This window comes from Lutjanus erythropterus, chromosome 10 (assembly GCF_056507025.1).
Source record: "Lutjanus erythropterus isolate fLutEry1 chromosome 10, fLutEry1.hap2, whole genome shotgun sequence".
NCBI lineage: Eukaryota > Metazoa > Chordata > Actinopteri > Lutjaniformes > Lutjanidae > Lutjanus > Lutjanus erythropterus.
The window spans coordinates 5,518,729-5,543,342 of record NC_139326.1 but is presented as its reverse complement, the minus strand read 5'-3'; the positions used below and the strand labels follow the sequence as shown (position 1 = coordinate 5,543,342).

General features: G+C 38.5%; 1 protein-coding gene across 3 annotated transcripts; it reads right to left on the bottom strand.

Moving 5' to 3' along the window:
* Positions 1–475: 475 nt before the first annotated feature.
* aifm3 (AIF family member 3) lies at positions 476–24,614 on the bottom strand. 3 transcript variants are annotated; one of them, XM_084727994.1, is made up of 21 exons: positions 24,404–24,614; positions 24,054–24,113; positions 16,972–17,193; positions 12,486–12,699; positions 11,257–11,366; positions 11,058–11,167; positions 10,910–10,954; positions 10,725–10,821; positions 10,518–10,630; positions 8,994–9,080; positions 8,797–8,888; positions 8,579–8,709; positions 7,005–7,120; positions 6,634–6,705; positions 5,456–5,519; positions 5,268–5,344; positions 5,071–5,188; positions 3,792–3,890; positions 2,999–3,074; positions 2,743–2,847; positions 476–1,757 (listed from the first exon to the last, which is right to left on the bottom strand). In XM_084727994.1, exons 3-21 carry the CDS (start codon positions 17,000–17,002, stop codon positions 1,715–1,717), a joined length of 1,800 nt encoding a protein of 599 aa, XP_084584120.1. In that variant the 5' UTR covers positions 17,003–17,193; positions 24,054–24,113; positions 24,404–24,614; the 3' UTR covers positions 476–1,714. The 3 variants fall into 3 exon arrangements, with proteins under 3 accessions (XP_084584120.1, XP_084584122.1, XP_084584121.1); XM_084727996.1 differs by lacking the exon at positions 24,404–24,614 and having other exon boundaries at positions 12,486–12,663; positions 24,054–24,345; XM_084727995.1 differs by lacking the exons at positions 24,054–24,113; positions 24,404–24,614 and adding an exon at positions 21,904–22,129.

Here is a 24,614-nt window from a genome sequence, read left to right as displayed (position 1 = left end):
TGGTGCTATTTATCCATCTAGATTGTTTTGGTTGAGTTGAGGGAGTAAATTGCACTCAGCTTGTGGCACTCAAAGTGCAAAAAAACCTACATTTTAACTCAACAGCAATGTCTCTTTACAGAAAATCATAACCAAACTACTCCAGGTAAACCAAAGACCTTGATATGAGCAGTTTCATGTAGGAACTGTTTTCTTTGCACCCCCACCAACCGCATCGCCATGCAGAACAAAGCGCACGTCTACTCATGGATGAGCCGAGGAGGATGCTGTTGATGTTTACATCCTGTGCTGACACAAGCATGAGCCTCTTACCCATGAGTAGATGCACTCTTCCTTCCGCACAGTGACACCTTGTTGTCCAATAAAAATAAAAGAACATATTTTGGATTTTGGGGTGATCTGTTCCTCAAAAACAGTGAAGAGTGCAAACACAAGTGGAGCAACATGAAGGAAACACTGTGTAAAACAGTAGTAGTTATTGTTGGAAGACTTTTATTTCAAAGTTTAGTTATAAAAATGCCATTCCAGGCTTCTCTGTAGGAACAACAATGCTTTTTAAACCGCTGCGTGGACGCTGTGTGTGTGCCAGTCAGGGCTCAAGTACTTTGGGATCATCAACACACTGGGATGTAATCAATCATCCACTTTCTACCCCTCTCGGTCTTCACACCCATTACAAGCAGCTCTGAATGAAAAGGAGAGAACCGGTGCAATTACAATAACTGGGACAAAAAGAAAAATATTAAAGCAACAATTTCATTTCTGCTTGCAAAAGGACCAGTAACCCCAGTAAGACCAGGCCACAAACCTCAGTTCCCTGAGTTAGTAACAAAGAATATCCCAATGGAGGTGACGGCTATCAAAAATAACCTTAAGCTACTGTAGGATTTGTCTAAAGGGGTGATATCTATGTGTTAGAAAATACATGAATCTATTGTGCAAGCACTAGTCTGATTAGAATTTCATTTGTGCAATCTACTAGCAAGGCAACCAATACAAAGAGGTATGTTGTAACGCTAGGAATAGTCATTTATTACGAATTAAAGCTGCATGTGTGTGTGTTTGTGTTAAAGCTGCATTCGGGGTTCTGCTGCAAGTGATTATGCAGTTTGTTTTTAGCAGATTTAAGCTTTGTTTGCTGATGCATCTAAATAAAAAACTCTTGTTTAGTTTAGGGGCTTATTTATTTATTTTTAAACTCCTATTATAGTAAATTATTCCATGCAGATCTAAGGCCTGTATGCGAGCATACAACCAAATCTGTTATTTAAAACTTAGAAAAATTCAGTTCAAATTGTCTGCTCTTATTTTGTTACAGTGCATTCAGGATTATAGCTATATACAATGTTATTTGTACAAAAACAAAATGCCAATGCCCGTCCCTGGCTTCTTATAAACAAAGTGTACAGGTAGATACATCTTGCAGCAGCGCCAAGGCTGAATCCAGTATTGCTTTGTTGCGAAACGTCGTCGTAAAAGACCTGCCAACACAGTGATTCAGTATGTTCAGGCCGTCAGTGGCTCCATTTGTCACGTCAAAGTGTCTCTCAGGAACGGAAGCGTCGTCCTCGGGGAAGTGTGTCTCCACAGTCCTCTCCCCAGTGTGAGTGTGTGTGTGAAAGTGTGTGTCCAGACCAGGATAGCTGCTCAGTGTCTCAGCACCATAAGTGTCCATATTGAGGTGGACTGCGGGTCTGTCCTCGTGACCTTCAGATCATTGAGAGCCTTTGTCGATCAACCAAGAAATGTCTCCGGTCCTGCAAAAACAACAAAGAAAAAAAAAAAAAAACCCACCTGTGAGACACATTCACGTGTTTGTCAAATCGCTGATGAAGCTGACGTCTCGCCTACACATGGTCAATATGAGTGAAATGGAAAATAGAAAAAAAGCTCAGATTTGTCCATACTTGCCAAGCCGTGCTAACATCCTTCAAATTTTGAGTTTGCATTGTTAGAAATGAAAGACATGAGAGACGTGAGGAACACAACAGTCAAATCAGACCAAAAACAGACAGAAATACATGCAGTAACTAACAGCATCATGGCAACACTTCATTTCACAAGTCCCAGAGTTTGTTAATAACTTACATATTTAATAATGAAGCAACAGACATGTCAGTTATTTTGAAATGTTCTTGGAAAGTAATTTGATTCTAGGGGAAATTAATTAATTGCAGTTATTTTCTAGTGTAGCTTAGAGTCTTTTAGTCAGTGTCAGCTAAACATGCAAAAATGTAAAAGTATCTACAGGCAGAAATTAATTTCTAAAGCACATTGCTGGCATGCCAGAAAAAAGAAAAATGGATCAGTTTCACATTATCTAATATTACATAACATTAAAAGTTCTTCAAGAGATTTTAATGTTACTACAACAAAAAAAATGAATCACATTTCTTGGTATAACAATATTTACCTTGTTAAATATTATTATTTATTGTCATTATAATAACATAAAACATATTAATTGTTTAATTACAGTGTCACTGTATTAATTAAGGAGAGTAAGATAATTGGTGTTATTTTTCTGAAGTACTCTGACGTGTAGTTTCAATAAGCCAACTAGTTTGGCTTGTATAATACTTTGCATGTGATTGAAGTCACAAGTTCTTCGACTCGATGTGTTTTCTGTCAGAGTGATAATAACATTTGCCGTGTTTTTCTTCACAGTAAAACCTGAGAAACCTACAGAACATAACAGCTATTGTAACCGTGACCAGGTTTAAGCCTGGGAAGGAGACTTACTCCACATCTCGTTTCTTAATCGTCTTTCCAGACCCTAAGACCTCTGCCACTCGGGATACAATGGGATCATAGTTCATGCTGGCAACAGCCACCACCTCCTCACTCCTATAGATGGACCAGAGGAGAAAAAATACAACGACAAAGTGCTGTTTAATGAGACCAGGAGGCACAATTTAACAGTAAAATCAGCTCATAAATACAGGTTCCTACCAAATATTCATCTGATTTACATTTTCTAATGCAAAATGAAACGTACCTGGTGTAAAACGCCACAAACCTCAGTTCATCCAGATCTCCTTGTATAATGACATCATCAAATCCATCACCATAACCTTCAAAAATACAAAGTTATTTATATATGTGTGTGTATTTGTCAGCGGCAAAAACAAAAACAGTTCTCAGTCTGAGGTCTTTATTTTTTATTTTTACAGCTAGATGGCAGTGTAGTAACTCCACTGACGTCCTCTGATATTTCTCTTACAGCATGTCTGCCTCATATAGCGGTGGAAGAAGAACTCAAGTCCTTTACCTCAGTAAAAGTAATGGTACTGCTGTGTAAAAATACTCTGTTACAAGTAAAAATCCTGTCCCCTACTCGAGTACAAGTACAGTAAGTATTATGAGCAAAATCATGAGCAGTAGAAGATGATCTGAAACTTCTTATGTGCACACAAAAGATTTAATTCTCTCAAATTTTGTTCACAGATTGGCGAGCGCTTCGCCTTCATTGGTTGGGCTGGTTAGGTTTTAGGCATGAAGAGTGATTGGTTATCAGGATAAGCCAATCAGAGGCGGAGAAAATATAATCCTGCTGTTTAATCAGCATCTTTACATGTCACCCTGTCAGGTGGATGGATTATCTTAACATGAATTTTAATAATTTTGTGAGTAAAGTTGAGGGAAATAAACCTTTTGTGTGCATAGTGAAGCACAAAATCCTCAAAGTTATAAGTAAGTTACATTCCACCTCTGGCGTCATGAAACTGATAAAATGTCAGGCTAAAGCAAACACTCTTTAAACTAGAGACAGATTGAAGACCCGTGCCTACCTGCATAGCGGATGGTCTTCCCAAACATGGCCGACCAGAAGTAAGGCACAGTTTTGATCTCGGTGGCTCTGCCCATCATGCTGAGAGCTGCCACCCTTCCTGTCAATAAGGTTGGAAACAAAACAGTATTTACATGCTTGTCTTTAAGCTTGTGAATCATCATCACAGTAACTTATAACCACTGTTGTCTAGTGGGGCCTGGAGAGGAGGGTATGCTCCATTTTTTTTTTTATAGCAGCACATCCAGCAAAAGATAAACACCCTGCATACTCGGTGACACTGCACTTGCATATATAGTTCACCCCAAAATGGGCCAATAGTATGTGTACTTTGTCACTTACTTTGTGCTGCATTCGGGAGTAAGGATTAGGGCTGCACAATTAATCAACATTTTATCAAAACTGCAGCATGGCTTTCTGCAGTTTTCAAATTGCAGGAGGTGCAGTATTTGTGAAAGGTGTCCTAAATGAATGAATGAATGAGGCTGAGATGTCCTGTCCTACACATCAGATTCTGCAGACTTAAAAAAAAGAAACTTAATTTGGTACAGATTCCTGCAAAAAAACTGACACCACAGTCATTTTAACATGTTTTCCAATCAAAATAAGAATAATGATGTACAAATTATCATTACCTTTAATATCGCAAATCATATCACAATTGCAATATCATTCAAAACAATCAGAATTAGATATTTTTAAAAAATTGTTCAGCCCTAGTAAAGATGACAATGAAATTAACATTAGCCACAGAATCAGTACTGGTTCACAGACTATAGGGTGAGAAAACTACATCATTATGCATTTTGAGTGAACTATTCCTTTTCCCTTAATCCATCCAGACATTAAACATTAAAATTAGACAACCATTCTCTAAACATGCAAGTAGTCTAGGTACCAGTCTGTTGGAAACTGTCTCTAGGAACAGCTAAGTTTATTTATCAGGCGCTTTTTTTCCCTAAGATAGTGAAGTGATGAACAAATAATACCTCCCCTACCTAAATCTACCCTGTATTCCAAATCTCATACTGTGTGTAGTATGCATACAATCAGGACATACTACTTCCTCATATCATGGTGCCTTGAACTTTGGCCATCTAACACACTTACACACCCATCACAAAGGAGTGTGGATCAGAATAGCCAGAAAAGCATGCTTGCATACTACGTATACTACGTGTACCTTTATTCATGGTGTACTAAGTAGTATGGTAGTATGCATATTGGAACGAACAGCCTTAGATATGCAGCATGTAAGTATGAAGCTGTAACTCACTCACCGTGTACATGAGCCATTTGCCAGTGAGGGATGTTCACCTTCTTGTTGTTGCGCGGTGGGAAAGGAAAAATCACCACGTCTCCTCCAGCGAAGACCCCGTCAGCATTCGTCTGCATCATCTGGGAGAAAGTTTAGAGCAGTAAATTAATAAAAACTGTTCAGAGCTCTTTCAGTCACGCTTCAGGTTTAGTAGAATACCTTGTTGACTGTGATGAAGCCCTTGGAGTCCATGTGGATGCCGCTCTGTTTCAGGAAGCCTGTTGCAGGAACGCTTCCTGCGCGACAGGACACATTTCAAAAGATGTCAAAGGGGAGTTTCATCGTCTGCTGTGATTATATGTCACTTTAGGTAATGAAGAAGCTACATTTGAGATCTTCGACATCACCTGCTCCAATGACACACACGTCTGCCCGCAGGACTTTTCCACTCTTCAGCACCACCTCTTTGAGCTGTGGAACAGGAAAAACAAAATGTTCAGGTGTTCATGTGTTAGAGACTGTATCATGATGCATTAACACCTTTCACACTTCTTTTCATTCTATGAGCTGATGAACACAAATTAAAGATTTTAAAGCCCCTAAAAGTTTTTTTCTGTCACCCCTACATGAGACAACAGACCCTGTTCACACACCTGTAAAGGCCCCACCATCTCTCCTACACAGGAGCAAGATACACAGACTTTGTGGCTGTTTTTCCACTTTTTGTTGTTGCTGTACATCATGTTGTAGTCATTTTGTATCTTTTTGTGGCCATATAGGGTGTCTTTGTAGTTCTTAAGAACTACAAAATTCTTAGTCCATAGTCTTTGTAGTTCTTTCTGTCTCTTTGTGGTCATTTTGTTTTTGTTTGTTTTTGTGTCTCTTTGTAGTTCTTCTGTCTCTGTTCGTAGTGCTTTTGTGTCTCTGACATTATTTTATGTCTCTTTGTGGTTGTTTAGCGGCTTTTTATAGTAATTTGTGTCTGTGTTGTCATTTTGTGTCTCTTTGTGGTCATTGTGTGTTTCTTTGTGATAGTTTTGTGTCTCTATCATTATGTTGTGTCTCTTTGTGGTTGTTTTACCTCTTTTGTTATCATCTTGTGTCTCTTTGTACTTGTGCTATGTATCTTTGTGGTCATGTGTATCTCTTGTGGTCATTTTGTGTCTCTTTGTGGTTGTTTTGCTCCTCTTTATGGTCATTTGTGTCTCTGTTGTTATGTTAAGTCTCTCTGTGGTCATTGTGTGTCTGTATATGGTCAGTGTGGGTCTCTTTGTAGTTGTTATGAATCTCATTGTGATCATTCTGTGTTTCTTTGCATTGTCAATCAAATCTGATCAAACTACACCCACACACACCTGATGAATTTTTAATGAATAAAAAATTTGGGATGTCTTTTCTAAGTGTCCTCATTTATCCATTTACTTTAATTTTTCAGGGGCTTTAAAGTTGACACGCTCCAGATAAGCTTTAATTTCAGTTAATATCCTCGTGTGTCTTATCTGACTCGTCTTCATCGTGGATTAAATGAGGAGAGGATGGTGCTGCTGAGCTTCATGTCATGCTGTTTCTCTCACTTTCTGAATACCTGTCCATGATGGCCAATCATCTCCGACACCTCGTTCAGCATGTAGAACTTCACCCTGTTTGCCTCAAACAGCTGCAAAGACAAAACACGCCACACACACACACACACACACACACACACACACACACACACACACACACACACACACACACACAGTAACCATGTGAAAACATCTGCATGCATCTGCTGGATAATGAGAGGATTTCTGCTCTCTCAGTGGTTACTGTGGTATTGACCAGAAAAGTGTGATTTGCATTTTAACTAGTAAGGTTTTTTTTTCTTCTCCTTCCCTTAGAGAATAATGATGATGACAGTATTCTGGAGGTGCTTCATGTTCTGAAAGGCTTGATTTCCCCAGAGCGTGTCCCTACCTTCATTATGGCTTTCCCTACTTTCTCCCCGAGAGCTTTTTTGAAGGGTACAGACTCGATCCCGATGACAGAGACAGAGTGGGCCTTGTCAGTTAGAGCTGCAGCCACCTCCATGCCTGCAGAACAACAAATAACCCGCATACAGTTAATACATGTCGAAGTTGATGCAAAATGATGCAGACTGGTGACAAATGGAGAGAAAAAAAGAATAAATGAATAGAAAAAGAAAGCATGATGAAGGGCATGAGGGGTGAAAAAATGATGTGAATCATAAATTATAGCTTTTGCAGTCGACAGAGTTTGTATTTATCAAACTACTAACAGTTAAATTATGTGTGGAGGTTAAAAGTAGTCCTGTTTACAAATTGAAGAATAAAAACATTTATTTATCAATTTTGTATAACTTAAAATCACTCTTTAAATGTAAAAGAGCTCCAGAAGTATCTAAGTAATTTTTAATTTAAGTAATTTTTATTTGCTTCCAATCTATATATTCATATATTTTAATACTGTATATTAGATTGTTTTTACTTTCACATGTTAATTGCAGGATATATTGAGGATTTCACACAAATAAAAAAAAAAGGTCACATTTGTTTTATGCAGAATAATCACAAAGTGAAATGTAAGGATTTTTTAAAGATGTGGAGTAAATCCTTGTCTCTGATTGGCTGTTAATACATGTGATTAATCATGTGAGAGATGCTGTTGCAGGTAACGAAGATAAATATGTTATACTCTTCCTCACACTCAGAGAAAATTTGAATGCACTTAATGTCTGCACTTGTCTGTGCGATGCACTTTATGTTACTGCACTATCATTGTTTTTTGTGTGTTTTTTAATGGGGCAACCTTTATCTCCAACACAGATTTCCCTGAGGACAAATGAAGTCATCTTGAATGCTCTTGAATCTTAATACCACACTGTAAAAAAACATGTTAGACAAGTCCTGCATTGAAAATGTTCCTTGGGTAAAAGTATTAAAGTATAATCAGGAAAATATACTGAAAAAATATAAAGGGTTATACTGTTAGTAGTTGGCTGAGGGGGAGCAGAATCTACTCTATTTTGCATAGTGATGCAATTAATGATTATTTTCATATCTTATTATTATTATAAATAATAAAATAAATGCTGTCAGAACCAATAACCAATAACCAAGAACCGATAACCAACCAACCAATAAATAATACAAAATACATATTATGAAAAATAAATTAAAATAATTAGAATAATTAAAAAGAAAAGCAGCAAATTCACACATTTGTGAAGATCTTGTGTTTTTTTTATTCTTCAAATACTTGTTTCAGGTGTACTTGTACATTTTAATATGTTCTGTGTGCAAAAACCTTAATTTGTAATGTAACTAACCCTGTCAAATAATTATTGTGGAGAAAAATCAAAATATTTCCCTTTGAATTATAGTGGACAAGAATTATAAATTGGCATGAGAAGAAATAAAATATTCAAGTTAAGTAAAAGTACCTTAAATTTGTACTAAAGCACAATACTTGAGTAAAAATACTTAGTTACCACTGTATTATGCTAGCTCACTTTCAGGTGTTTTTCTCACCAACAAATGATGTTCCCACAATCACGGCGTTTTTGTTGTTGGCGAGCCTCGCTACGCTGTTGGCGTCCTCAGGTGTCCGCAGATGAAACACGTTCCTGATGTCTTTGCCTTTGTAGTTCATTGGTTTTGGTCTGTCAAGCAGGAAATGGAAGCAGTCAGATCATAAATTGAAAATGTCGGCTGATTAGTTGTCCCGTGTAATAAAAGTGTTCCCTCACTTGCTTCCTGTAGCGATGAAGAGTTTCCTGTACTCCAACCTCAAGCCGTCTTCAAAGGTCACAGATCGTGTTTTCACATCTATCGCCACAACCTAAAGCAAACATCGTAGTAATAAGAACGTAGTATAAAGAACAATCTAATTAATGAGGTGATTCATCAGTAGCCATTATCAGATCCTGGGGTCTCCACCTCTCACCTCTTTCTCTGTGAGCAGTTCAATGTCGTGATCCTGGAGGAAATCCATGGAGCGCAACCTCAGCTGCTCTGCTGTGCTCTCTAAGGACTGAAGGTCAACAAGTTAGTCCATCAGAGGACATCAGTTAACAAACAAAACTAGAAGAAGAAGTCACTCAGTGGAGTGCAAATCTCTGCCATTAAACAGATGGTGAAGCACCTACTGCAATGACACCACAACTGCCAGATGCAAAGTCCAGACTTTTCAATTTAAACAACGTTATTTATTTTAAACATTACAAACAATCAGGCGGCTTTACAACAATATAATCAGGGTGAAAGTAACTAATTATAAATACTCAAGTTACTGTCATTAAGTAGCTTTCTGGGTACTTGTACTTTGATGAGTAGGTTTTCAAGTCTGTACTTTTGCTTGTACTTAAGTATTAATTTACTCCATGTAATCTAGTTACTTTCAAAATCATAATTGAGTACTGAGTACAACTTGAATTAATGTCCAAATCTTTCATCTGCATTTTTGTAACCAGTAAGGGCATCTGATGGCAAACAAGACAAGACATATGACCAAAAAACTAATGAATATTTAATTAATTTAATTAATCTATAGTCTAGAGATGGCAGTAACAGCACCTCGGTCAACATTGTTTTGTCTGATGGAGACGTGATGATTAGGAAAACTAAAATTTAAAATGAGAAAAAAAAAAGACAAAAAGAATGTTTTCTATTGATAATGTGTTAAACATCAACTGTTAAAAATGAAAAAAACGCTTCATAATAAAGGTCCCATTATTTCATGGTAAATAAGTGCTAATTACAAAGCAACATATTTGAAATTTCTCTGAATTTAATTACCCCCAGATTTCATGATAAGTATGTGATAATTTGTAAGTATTGCTTTTATGCAAGTAGGTGGTAATTACCATTTCACATATTTGAACTTTATTTGAAATTAACTGCAAATTTAATATGTTACTTTGTGATCACCACCCACTACATGAAAATGGTACTTCCTAATTAACACATAATTAACAACAAAATTTGGGGGTAATTTCTAAGAATTTCAAATGTATTACTTGGTAATTACCACCTATTTACCATGACATTATGGGACCATGTACCTAATACTCTGAGTAGTTTTTGAGACAAGTACTTTGTACCTTCACTTAAGTATTTTTCTAACACCAGATGGTGGCAGCCCTGCTGGTCATGCAAACACACACAATCTACTGCATTGTTGAGAGAGTTTGGATAAATGCAAGCGCCCACTTAATAATAATATTTTTCACACTTTTCATGTCAATGAAAAATCACATCCTCTTTGATTCAGTTATGTCTGTTTACTTCTGCACAAGTCACTCTCTTTGTCACAATCTTCGTTGTTGTTTAGAAGTGCAGCTGTTTCCCCAGAGAGCTCCTGTTTTAGCACCACTGACCAACACAGTAGCGCTGCAGTCTGTTACGTAACTTTCTTGGCAAAGTCAGTCCTGTCTCTGAGTTTATGTGGTCGGGGTCTGTGTGTACAAACCTTACTCAGTTTAGGCCTGTCATATGGAGGATGTCTGTCCATGGTGCACATGACGATGCGATCCGTGAAGCCTTCTTGCCTCAGCGTCTCTGCACACACCAGACCTGCTGGACCTGCAGGGATAAAAGAGGATGAATGTGAAGGAATATCTTTTAGAAACCGATCAAATGATTCAGCTGGAAGAAATAGAGACAAAAACACACTGACCTGAGCCGATGATGAGAACATGGCTGAAGCCTGTGCTGGAGTTAATGACTGCTGAGCATCGGGCCATGGGCTTTGACCTTTTCTGTGACTGAAGAGCCTGGGAATGTTTAAAATAAAGGTGTCAGATCAATCAGGAGGTCCCTTTATTTTCCTGCACAAATTCTCCACATTCCTCTTCTCGTTACCTGCTTGTTTGCTCGAATGATCACCTTGTCCTTTTCAACTCTGACCTGGAGCAAACAGACATGAGCGATGTGTACACTTTTTGATGGTGCTTAGAGACATGATAAGGCAGGGAATGTGTTAAGAGACAGCAGCAGCGGGGAAGGTCACCTGGAAGGTCGGCAGGCTGTCCAGCCCGGGGAAGTCCTCGATATCTCCTGTCGCAATGTTAAAACATGCACCATGCCAGGGACAGCGCACGTGTCCTTTTGACAGCACGCCTGGAAGGACAGGAAATGACAAGAAGTGTGTGACATTATGCATTATTAAGCAGGTTAAAATCATACCTGAAAATATATATAATGCTCACCTTTGACCAGCGGTGCTCCGTAGTGTGGACACTTGTGGCCCATGGCTGAGAACTCCCCGTGCTCTTTTATCAACAAAGCTCTGCCGCTTCCCAAGTCAACCTCTCGCATCCTGTCAAACACACACACAAAAACAAAAAGGAGTGTGACTGCATTCATAACTGTTTGTTTCTTTAAATCAAGGACTACAACATCAGGACTACAACAGACACAGCAGCAGCCATTTTGACATAAAATAACAGAGTAAACACAGGTGAGGTTATCAGTGATACTACAAAGTGCTGCTGTTTGCATGTTGGCTCACTGGTGAGGCTCTGCTACACTAAATGGAACAGGACCTTAGTTAGTATCATTAATAACATCCATCATGTTTTCTGTATGAACACCAGAGATCTTATTATTAGACTACGTAACTTTTGACAGAAGAAATGACACAGTCTGTCTCCTACAAATTAAAAGTTGAATCCATTAGCAATAAAATTAACAATTGCTCAATTTAATACACTTGGAGGTTTTGTTGATACAGCTTTACTTGTTCTGGTATGACCAGACTGGGTGTCTGAGACGATATTCGCTCCACACAGAGTACATGACACACCCCCTGAAATAACATCCTGGATTGCCAAACCACAAACTTTTCCTAAATTTACCCAAGTATTTTTTGTCTCTAAACCCACAGAAGTTGTGCCAAAACCTAACCATGTAGTTTTGCTGTCCTGTGGTCCTGTGTACCTACAGACGTAGCCAGTGGGTTCTGAGATTGCTGCCAATGCAAGCCAAACATTTCCGACTGCTGCAGCTTCACATTAAAAGTATTCAACTGGCGAAACATGAGTCAACTTTTATTACGAAGTACTCACAGGAAATGTGACGCTTTTGTCAGTGAACTCAGCATGACCACTATTGATCAAAGATGGTCTGCAAAACAAGACAACGGTCTTTTTTGGCAGCAGATCAGTTTGAAATACTGCAGGGAGCAATGGAGCAAGAAGGAGCAGCCACAGTGAGCTGTTAGATGAAGAGCTGCAGGTAACAAGTGGCTCACTATTAACTTAATGCATTTAGCAATTAATGCAAACATATTTTTAGAATGTCTGATTTGTGCATTGCACCACATTTGTGTGATGTGCATCATAATAATTAACAATATTTACCTTCACATACATGTGTGCATGAGTATGTGTGCTAGGTGTGTTGAGAAAACAAAAGGTTCTGTTTTTCATGTTCTTACTGTCCGTTCTCTAGATCTTTAACATGGCAGACGGAGGCCTCCACGTAGTCCCGTGGTTTGTGGTAGAGGGGTAGCGGGGTGGAGTCGTCATCAGAGCCGTGTCCCAGGGCCCCGTTAGGTCTGCAGTCAGCAAAGGGACTCGCTTTGCCATTAGGTGACAGCCCGTCCATCTCTTTTTCTTTTTCCAGGAGAGAGAGTTCCACTTTAACTTCAACTGCACAACACAGACACGTCTCACTTAGAAAATATCTGAGGATGCATGACTGAACACACGCAGCGGCGCAATCACATAGAGCCGAAAAATGATGCTGTAAAGCTTTCAAATAGAAATCTGTTTAAGTACTATTGGCAGATTATTGATGCTACCAATCACCAGTGGATTGCACTGTTATTCCTGTATATATGATTTTATTGCTATCCTTCTTTATCGCTTTGGAAGAGTAATTTGCCTTTCAGCTAAAGGAGACGTCCACAACTCTGGGGCAAATTGAGTCTGACATCTCCACAACTGAAACAAATGAGAGCAGGAAGCAGGTGAAGGGACAAGTGTGTATGGTAACCTTGTCTTTCTTTTTCTTTTCTTTTCTTTTTATTTCTTCACCAGGGATATGGTATGAAAAATTCACAAGCACATCACTCTTCATTCCTGTCAATCTGTCTATGTCTGAATTAACTTGCTAATCCTGAAAATATAGTTTTGACAGGATAAAAATGCCATAAATATCCATCAAGGAAAACTGTCATAATAACACTGAAGTAGAGCTTAAACCAGCTGTGTTTTGTGTACATTTTCAGTTTGGTGCTTTCCTAAAGAGATAATTAAGAAAACGGGCTCTAACATAGTAAAGTATAATAATCTGTCTTTTGGGAGACATTCAGTTTTACTTTGATGACATGCGATGCGCCGCTGTAAGGTTTATATTTCTGAACATTAAGAAATGGTTGTGTAACTCTTTTTTGCACTGCAGCAGGCTTTATCTGTTCGGCTGGAAAAATGTGCTGATCATCCGGTTCTTACACAGTAATCTGGCTGGAATTTTCTCCCGCTGAGCAAGCCTTAATTAAAATCAATGGAAAATCATAATAGTGAGTGCAATCGCAGGAGAAAAGAAAGAGAAAGCTTTTCCACCGCTGAAGAGAATCTCTGGATGTCTGCTGCTAAATCACCGCACTGATGCTTCATTTGATTAGAACTGAAAAGTTAACTGGTTTAAAACGTTTACTTAAGTGTTTTCTGTGGCGTTTTTATTTTGATCTTGTCCGTGTTTGCAGCTTTAACACGGATATTTTGTTTAGTTGTCAGTGAACGCAGAGCTTTTAGAGCCTTATGTATAATTTCAGTGATCGTAACCTTTCTTGTTGATGTTGTCATGTTGATGCAGATGACAAACTCCTCCAACTCCCTCCCTCATACATCCTGTTATGGTGCCAACTTACTCCCACTTACACTTCAATATATATATATATATATATATATATATATATATATATATATATATATATACACTGTATACTGAGAGGTAGTTTATGCTCCACACTTCAATTTTGGGCATCAGAATAAGGTGGTTTTATAATCATTATGCTTCCAGACAACACTTTTATCCTATAAACCAGGACCTCAGACCTGCACTTTGAGTTTTTTTTATCCAAGAACTTTTTTGTAACTAGATACCTGATGGTCTGGTTTCCTAATGCTGCAATGTTGCTCCCTGATTTAACCACAAATTCTGTAACAACTTTAGTTCCAGTACTCACCGGTGAATCTCTCTCCTCGCACACCCATAGATGGTCACAATCCTCACAACTGGTCCAGAGCTCAGCTTTATTTTGATACTTTAATGGGGCGGATACTCATATTGAAGATCCCCTCAAGACATGTTTTGTAGTAGTTTATTTTTGACATTATATTTTGTGGTTATGGCAAAGCAAACACTACTGCTTTCATCCACAGTGACCTCAAAAATATGCAAGTTCCTTGTAGTAGCTTAAACATGGTTTTGCGACATAAAATAGGGTGACCAGACGTACCTATTTTCCACAGACAGCTCAAGTTTTTGGTGGCTTTGAAATGTTCCTCATTTTTTTATTCTTTGCTCGCTATAGCAGCGTCATATCATTCTTCTTCTACTAACTAGGCTACTTGCTTGTGCTAGTTTTGAGCAAACTTAGTGTCAAGTTAAGTGTCAAGTGAATCCACAACATCATCACAAACATCTGTAGAAAGTAACTTAGTTAGTACCCCATTTTATCAATTTAGTCCCCTTTTGTATGTCATAATAACATTAGATATTTGAATGATTTACTGACCAACAAACTGTGAATGTTCTGTTTCATTTTAGAAATCTGGCTGCCTTAATATAAAAAGTTTTAGATAAAAAAACACCCTTAGTACTCTTTCTCCTTCAATAAGAAATTCTGGATCCTGCCTCATGCTGTGTTCACCAGGTTTCATGTATATTTTCCTGCATCACAGTGATTGGCTTTTGAATTTATTTACGTACCAAAACTTTGCTCTGAGTATGTTTGACATCTCCATCTTCAGTAGGAATTTGGTGACAAACTTTGCACAGATACAAGTCAATATAGTCAAGATCAGACATTTTAGGGCATAAAAACATAAGAAAATATATTTTTTGAGTGGTGCTGATCTTTAAACTACTATGAAACTGTTGTTAGTCAACTTCGAACTGGATATGCTGCCTCTAAAATATCACTAGTCAAACAAAAAAAGTTGTGATTTATGATAATTAGCTTTTATATAATGTTTGCTTTGTTTTCTAATCAGTTAAGTTCTGATAAACTCCTCCAGAAATGAGTGCCAATATGGTTAAAACAAAGAAAAATATGGACTCCAATTGTGCAAACAAGCTTTTCACTGCCTTCCCCGTGGCTTTTCAGCAACACAAGATTCTTTCTGTGAAGCTATAAAATATAAAGACAATCTGTCTAAAACCTTCCCACTGTGTGAAAGACGGCTTTAATAGTTACTGCGGTTAAGATGGGTTGTCATCGATTGTTGTCACACTGTGAAAGACACTGACTAATTAGTCCTCAGAGGCCTGACAATCAGCAGCCTCTGCTCAGTCAGAGCAGATTTGATGATTTGATCTCAAAGCTGCAAACGAGTTCCTCATGCAATGAAGCACGATGGCTAATCTGCTAGCCATGCTAACACTGAAATGGATGCACTCGCAGTGTCATATTTGGGTATTCACGTCTCAGTATGTAATCCTCTTGACCAAAGATGCCACAGAGAGCATTAAAATTCCTCCCACATGAAACACTATAGTGCAAACAGAGGAGGCTGGATATGAGAGGACATGTATAACAGGATTTGGAGGCTGTAGGTAGTTTTGAAAAGGATTCGAACTGAACAAACTGTTCTGAAATATACAGTATATATTTTTACCACAAAAATAACTGGTCTCTGGACGGAAACAGTGCAATATTAAAACACGTGTATAAATTCACTAACATTGTAAAAACGATTGCTGGACAGTGTCTCTTCCCTTTATTGGACTCATAAGCAGAATCAGTTTTTCTATTATCAATTAATAAATATTACACTGCTACATGGACTGTTTTTTTAAAGGTGCTATGTTGTATTTTTACCCCCCCCCCCCCCTCCCCCCTCTGCTAGCGAAGTGAAGTGCAGTCAGAATCCTGCTGCTTGTGTTCGCAGCCCGCTGACACGTGCGAACATCTGAGCATCGGTCAAAAGAGTGACATGACATACAGGAGACAGAACAGTTAGCTAGAGTTGCTCACTGTTGCCATTGTAGAGGAGCTGAGGAGAGGCAAGGCTCTGTCATTTTAGTTCTTTACATATAAATCAGTCTACAGGCTGTTACAGGCAATTGAGAAAGTCAGGGAAGGTCTCAATTTTTTTAGGTTACAATCCATTCACACACTGGCAACACAAAGTGATTAATACATGTAAATTGCTTCACTTTAAAATACATTAACAGCGGGAAATATTTCTAATAGAAGCGATTTTTTTGAACCATGCTGAGGCCTTTAAAATTCTTTATAGTTTACATTAAATATTCATGAGACTGAAACTTTAATCTACATTGAATTTAGCTGCACACAACACTGCAAAGTGGGGCAGTAATTCAATATTGTATTATAATTTATTGGCTTTTTAGTTGAATAATAATGTGATAATGGATTTTTTTCCTTATGTACATTTCTCTAGTGTTAATCAGTGCCTTTACATCCTTTTATCTAATTGCACTTGCACTCTTATGAAGTAATTTCTGAGATACAAAGTCATGCAGTGAAATTATGTTTTGAGAACAAGATACTGGACAAACAGACCTTTGTCTCATGTAAACATCACTTTGATTATGTTTTTATTATGAATGATTCATATTGATAAGAGGAAATATCCTTATTACCAAGGAAGTTATGTTTTGGTTTTGTCAGTGGGGTTGCAGAAAACTACTGGCCTGACTCTCATGAGAGAGCGAAGCATGTTGGTCACCTGGTTTGGGTTTGGAGAAGCATCCTCCCATGGTGGGCCCGGGATTGAGGGACACCCAGGGGAGAGAGGGAGGGAGGGGGGGAGAGGGAGGCTGGCGAGGGAGGCGCGGTCAGATCCTCGGGCTGGGCTGCTTGGTCGGGAGGTAACGATGACACAGAACTGTGTGTGTGAGAACCTGCAGGTCCAGGCTGGCCATCGCACACGTCAGCTCCTCCACATAACCTGCATGGACACAGAGAGAGACATCATCAACAACACACACACACACACATGCATGCACACACACACAGATACACACACACACACACCAGACAGATGTGTGTCAGTCGCACTGGTTTACATAAGACGTTTCTTAATCGCTCTTATAACATGGCTTATCTGTTGTTCCGATGATTTTAAAGATATTTCAAAGAATTGTTGGGAACATTTTTGAAGAACTCTGCATAAGACTGTCATTAGGCTGTCATAACTCTGTCATGACACTTGTCATGAGCATAAAGAAGTTTTTATGAATGTATATGAATGTTATCATTAAGTGCAGTTTTATCGGTTTTGCTATTTTTGATTCAAAGTTGACATTGTTTGAGATGTCTTTGTTATGACAACTTGACATTATCAGACATAAAGAAACAGTTAAGATTTATGTTATAACATGACATTAAACTGTCATATGTGATTGGTTTTGACACTGGCCTTCATGAGACCATTGTAATAATGTCAGGTTGTTATAACAGAGATATTATTGGCTTGGTGAATGTCAAGTTGTCATAACAAGGACATTTTTGTCTTGGTTAATGTCAGGTTGTCATAACAAAGACATTACTGGCTTGATTAATATAGAGTTGTCATGACAAAGACATGTCTTGGTTACTGTCAAATGGTCATAGCAAAGACAATTGTGTCTTCTTAATGTCATGTCATAACAAAAGCATGATTGGGTTGATTAATGTAAGCTTGTCATAAGCATGTCACAGACATCTCAAACAATTTCAACTTTGCATTAAAAATGACAAAATTGACTGAATGACATTTAATGACATAAACATCATTAACATTCATAAAGACTCCATGTACACGACAGGTGTCATAACAAGGTTATTCACACTTCTTCAAAGAAAGTGTTTTGACTGCTTTCAGTTTCAAATTTTAGTTTTTCATTTACCACTTTGTCTTTCGAATAGACAAAACATTTGTCCTCCAAAGTGTCTCCTTGTTTTTTATGGCCTTGTGTCTTATAATCAGTCAAAGTCACTGACTGTGTTTGTGTTTATCACTAAAAGTGTCTGAAGGAGTCGGGGTTAGACTACAAAAGCTAGACAGATTATTTTCTGTGTTTGTGTCTCTACAACATGTTAGTGCTTGTTAAAAGGAAGCAATTGTGTTAATTAGGAACATTTCCACACACACTGTTACCTTTGTTCATGCATATTGCATGGAAACTGTTAAATATTAACAGCACTCCGACACCTATTAACTTTCTCGTCACACTGCTCTTTAAAGGGAAGCAGGGGCCCCTTGAGTTTCAAAATCCCCCTTGTGTTTTTTGTTGCCACGTTGCCCTCGCACTTGTGCCAGCTCTGGTATTTCACCCACACATACTGTAGTTAGTGACTCACAGGCTCGCTGGCTGCTATGAATCTGATGCAGGATGGCAGGTGTATCACCCAACATGGTGCAATCCATCACCGAATTATCCTTTTGAGGTACAACCAAAGGGACTGCTTGATATTCTGAGCACATCTTAATGTCCTTGAACTTCAGAAAAAAAAAGTGTGCAGCGTTGAATGGACCACTGCTGAGAAAAAGTTCCTGAGAACAAACGAGAAATGGAAAGATCTCCTCTGACTGGCCACAACTCTGCAGCTGAGATTGAGCAACTGTACCCAAAACTATGTGGTTGTTTGCAGGTCGTGAAAGTAACAAAATAAATTTACTCGAGTACGGTGCTGTACTTGTACTCATACTAATTCTTCGCAACTTCATATTTCTATTCCACTACATTTTAGGGGAAAATATTGAACTATTTTCTCCACCACATTTATTTGACAGCTTTAGTTACTTTGCAGATTTAAAAAAATGTAATAATGTCAACGTATTGTCAAAAATTAATGCAATAATTCCAAACCATTTTGGCCTCTGACCTCTAACAAATAGCAGCGTGTTATTGGGGCCCCTTATTATACTTTTCATTAAAAAAACATTCACCTTCTAACCTCTCAGATGGGTTCATTTAGAGCTGGGTTTAGCAATTTTGGGTCATTTCAGTAATGAGACTCAACAATCAACTATCTCACCGACCTGTGATTCTCCAAAGTCTCCTGTCACAGACCAGATTTTCTAAAGAGCCAAGAGGAGGAGCTGAAGTCTAGTTTTCTCTCAGACCACATGAATTACAGTATGTTTAAAAGTATACTAAAAAAAGTTATTATGGAACTTGAAGAGGTCCAACCCATAGTAATTAACAGCAGTGTTCACTAACAGTGTAGTGGTAGCTCATTTGTTTGATGCATCGATATTAACAGTCTAATAATGTCATATGCAATAATCTGCCACAGGGGACATTTTTCAGAAATACAGAGCCAGTAGTTTTGCTTGTGATAATTTCAGTATTTGTTGCTACTAATACATCTGTACTTTTAATGAAGTAGGATTGTGAATGTAGGTTTTTCTTTATGTGTGATGAAGAATTTTTTCCACTGGATCTAAAAATACCAACTTTAATTTAATGTCAACACTGATGCTGTTGTGAACAACAGAGAATCCACTTCTCTGCAAACTAAATTCCAGTGATCATTTGTCATTTTTCACTGACAGTCTCCTGAGTTTTCTCTTTATCTGCTGGTTTCACAGCCTCACTGTGGAAGACAGAGACAGCCTGAACAGCGTTGTTAGAATCTCTTCGAAGATCATCAGAGTGACAAGAAGAGGTCTAACGCTTTTTTGCAACCAACAAATTCTCTAGAAAGCAGAAAGTGTCTTGGCTTCTTCTGGACATGTGCTTCCAAATCATACATTTCGTCTGAAATCCTGCTACTATTGTAAATACTCTGCTGTGTTTTTTTCAACCATTGTTGGTATAAGCTTTAAATGATCTTTTTATTGTGCTTAGCACATTTATTTGTTGGTATTATTTATAGAGTCTATTCCACATTTTACTACCTTGTGTCATGATTTGTTTTGTTTTTTTTACTGTGTTTCATGGTGTATAACAAGTGTGATTAGTAAAGTTGTATTATACTATATTGCACTACTATATTCCACTGTTGCTGGGGGTAACATCAAGTGAAAAATAGTGTACAAAAATAAATTTAAGCTGGTGATGATTTTTGGCTCTAATATCACGTCAGATTTTCCAAATTGCCTCTCTGACAAGTGGAAAAGCCTCATTTTGTTGTGTATTCCTGCACTATGCATCTGTGCCAAACATTTACATTTTCCTTCTTCAGTTAACAGCCGTGCTAACACAGCAGAGCCTTTGATGGCGTGTGTTTCTCTAAATACGGAGAGCATCATATCAAATCACTTCCCCTAAAGAGAGGCTGTCTGTGAAGACTTCTCTCTCACATGTCGCCCTGTTAATAATTTGTCACCACTGAAATTTTGATGAACAACAAATTGGATCGCAATGAGCTGCCATCCTGGAGTTCCAGAAAGCCCAAGATATTTTGTGCAAAACTAAAGTAGGTTAAGCAGATTTGGTCCTCACAACATATGACGCAGATCCCGCTCTCTCACTGTTGGGCCTGTCCCCAAGCAGTGCTAATAATCCTGCCTGCAAACAAGCTGTCAGTTTCACTCACTTCCCTACAAATGTAATACCTGTTACAGGAATGTTGCAGGGGAGAATTAGCAAAACGCTGCTCCTGGTCTATAACTCACTCGCAGTCTATAAACTGACTGTGAGTGAGACTGTGTGGCCGGCGCCCATCATTCAGAACTTATTCTATAACATCAAACAGTGATCTTACTGATTTAAAGATGAACACTCTAGAAATAACCCTCTTCCGAGCCCGAAACAAGCCTGGGGCTGTTTTACAGAAATCTCCTGATTTGCTTTTTTTTTAAAGTTTGGTAATTAGGGTCATGATTTAGGAAAAAAACAGACAGATGAGCAGCCTATCGTAACTTAAGATATGAAGAGTATAAATATGTATTAACCTCCAAAAATCGTACATAAGCTGTCCTAATTTTCACTTCCCCACCTGTAGTGGTAGCTAACTTACTAATTAACAGTAGCTAATGGTAGCGTTTGCTGAGAGTAAATTACCGTAGTTGTAGGTAACAGTAGTTAACGGTAGTGTTCACTAACTTATTTAATCATATGGCTGCTCATTGATTGTGACTGTGTCTGCTATCTCAGCCCACTCTTTTTCTTTTATTCTCCTAAGTTAACATTATTGTCAATTTCCCCAAAAGAACATCTTTTTTTGTATATTTGAATGTATATTTCTCTATGTTTAAAAAACAACTATTACAAAATGGTTTAGCTCTGCGAGGTGAGAAAAATACTGTCAGTTGAAGTTGCTAAACTAGGTTGCATTGCATATTTAGGAAGTCAGATAAGACAAGATTCTTAAAGTTGATTAGGATTTGATTCTGTTATAGCAGATTGGGAAAATCCTGTCTTAGACTCTTCTTATCTCAACTGAAATGTATAATATGTAACTTCTGCTGCTATTAAAACAATAAGAAAAGACGTAGTTTGATGAAGTTGCATGGTATCATGGGAGTTCTTGTCTTTATTGTTAAACAGCCACCGTAGCTGATGAAAATCTAAAACTGGACTCAAGCGGAAGTCATATTGATGGATGAGGTAATATTAAGGTTTAGTCACCTTCACCAACTTCCTTCCTCACTCTCTGATGTATCCTGTGTTTTCCTGGAAGTTTCAAACAACTAGTTAGCAATGGCTAACAGGAAACGCACCATTACCTTTAACAAAGTCTGGATTTCTCTGCATTGGAACATCTGGAATACTATCAGCTGCAGGGGAACAGACACTGTAACATTCATATGTAGTAAAAACTGTTAATTACATATCACTGTACAGAGCGTCTTGGACCTGGACTCACAGGACCTGAATAAAAGAAGAGCTGCTGGTTTCAACAATCCAAACTAGTGGTCTCTGTTTTATTCACACACTTGCTTGGCAGGTATGTCGGCCTGTAGTTAACGATTAGGACTCTGATCCTCAGCTGATAAAAGACAAGAGCTCCACAACAGTCTTAATTTAACCACACCTCTGCACAAGGCTGCACGTCCTCCCAGTTTGTGAAATAACAAGATAAGCCCGAGGAACCGTCCTCTGATTGCGTAAACAGGCTGTTGAGCAAAAGTGCTCTCTCACCAGGCTCTCAGTGGTTATCTATTGTGTTTACCATCAGCTTAAGGAAGCCTTCGATGTGAGGGACAAGTGGGTGAAATTGTTTTAATCTTTGGTCTTTGTAGCATTTCTTCTTTTGTTTCAGGCCATGTTTGAAGTTAAATTTATGCAACTCCATCAGTTGGGTCAACAGGATGTCCCTCAAGATGCCAAGAAGCTTTTGACTGACTTCTATTTACTCCATTGCCTACGTGTGTTAACTATAAAAGAATAAAGAGTGGATTACGGTTGACCACAATCCCTGTTAAGAAGCTCTGCTATGTGACACAATCAGACATTGCGAGCAAGTTCATTCACACCAAGTTTGTATGGATGTTTGTCTTGTTTGCTTGTAGATAAATGGCCATGGTTATTATTACCATGTTTCATCCAAGATCAGAGGAGCTGACAAGAGCTTAAAAAGATCCAAAACACTGTCTAAACTAAGTGTGCATATAATCTGAAAAGGATTTCCTTTTTTTGTAATCTACTTTTTATACACTTATTTTTTGCTTTTATATTTTGCTTTTTTTCTGTGCTTTTATGTCTAATATTGTTGTTTTGCATCACTGTCTGTAGGTGCTTTAGGTCTTTATAAATACAGTGTATTATTATTACTATTTTTATACCAAATCTCATTAGTATTTTATACCTTTACTGCTGTATTTGTCAACCTATACTAGCAGATTTGTCTTAATAACATAATTTTCTCTTGGTTTTGCTTGGCCTTATAATGTTTTGGCTTTCTGTTGTTATACTGCCTCCTAGGTTTCCCGCTCTTGTTTTCTCTGCCAGAGCCATTGTGTGTTAAAAGTGCTATATGAAATGTTGTCATTATTATCAGGTTATCCTTTGTGGTAGGTCGGGGTGCAATCAGGGGGTTTCTGGGCTGGAAAGAAATATTGGAAAAACTGAAACATACAGAATATAATGTCTAAAGTCTAACCCAGGCGACACAGGTCATATAGTTAAGCTTTTAAAGGAATTCAAACAAACCTACGTAGATGCCATGTGGCTCTAGAAAACAAAGATTATGACTGGTGCTGGAAGGAGAAAAACCTTACATTTCTTAAACCATTTTTCCTTGAAAAAGTCGACCCAAACTTTACATCCTGTGTGCTGGATTCTAGCTGGTCAACAATGGCACCACCAACTTCTATCAGGTCATTTTTGCTGCTGCTTTGAGCGATAACCTCTCCATGATGTCATGGAAAACTAGAATTGTGGTCTACAGAGGGGTGTACACCCCACAGAGCAGCTGTGCTTCCATATAACAGTTCTGCTATTGACCAGTTTCTCAGCATGCACACACACAAACAAACACATGCACATAAGCAGCAATGAAAACCAATAGAAACAAATAGAGTGTGAGATGTACTGTGTGAGTTACTGATGTTTGAACTATTAAAAACTCTATCAGCCACGTAGGTGAGTGTTTGATCTGCTCTTAGCAGCATAAATCAAAATCTTTTATGTACTGTAGCTCTGTGTTTTTCTGCTATGAGTTCAGTTTTATATACTGCAGCACAGTTCATGGTTCTCCAGAGCTGGTATCTGAGTCCCTGGACCAACTTCCATACAAGTCCTGTATGAATTCATAGTGCATAAATACAGGCAGAATCTAATAATTTTGCATAAAGCATCACACAGACATGTCATATTGGGAGCTAATAAAGATGAGCTATGTTTCTCTGACTGTAAAAGGAATAAATCAGCTTACCACTGTGCATGGAGCAGGTGCACAGAGATCCTGTCAAACTCCCTGGTGCTCAGCTTCCCCCTGCGGAGCACGGAAGCATATTAGCACATGAGTCTCCTCAACAATCCTCCTGTCCCCTCTCAGGGATTGGCTCTGTCCACTGGAGTATTCCCAGTCTGTGTGTCCCTCTGTACCCTCCTCCACTCTCCTCTTCTGCCTCTTGATGCAGCAGAGGCTCTAGTGTGAGTGAGTGAGTGTGTGTATGAGTGTGTGTGTGTGTCTGTGTGTCTGTGAGTGTGTGTGTGTGTGTGTGTGTGTGTGTGTGTGTGTGTGTGTGTGTGTGTGTGTGTGTGTGTGTGTGTGCCCCTCACAGAGCCCCCCTCTCCAGCAGCAGCAGCAGCAGCAGCAGCAGACTGAGCCGACCGGTCGTGGGAGTTGCTCTCTTTTCCCTGGCCGAGCCTGCAAATGCAGCACAGGAGGACCTTTGCCAGTTTCTCAGCTGTATGCAGTATTGATGGAGTTGCTGAGGGGATGCTAACACAGCATGAATTCTCACCGTTCCCTGCTCTCGTCCTCCCACCC

Bases quoted from the DNA above. Each gene is read 5' to 3' on its own strand.
- aifm3 (XM_084727994.1), bottom strand. From the start codon at position 17,002: ATGGGAGGATGCTTCTCCAAACCCAAACCAG. The intron at 7,121-8,578 runs GTGAGAAAAACA...GTTGTTCTGCAG, and splicing joins TGTGGGAACATCATTTGTTG to GCATGGAGGTGGCTGCAGCT. The intron at 5,345-5,455 runs GTGATGTCGAAG...CCTGTCGCGCAG, and splicing joins CGTGTGTGTCATTGGAGCAG to GAAGCGTTCCTGCAACAGGC.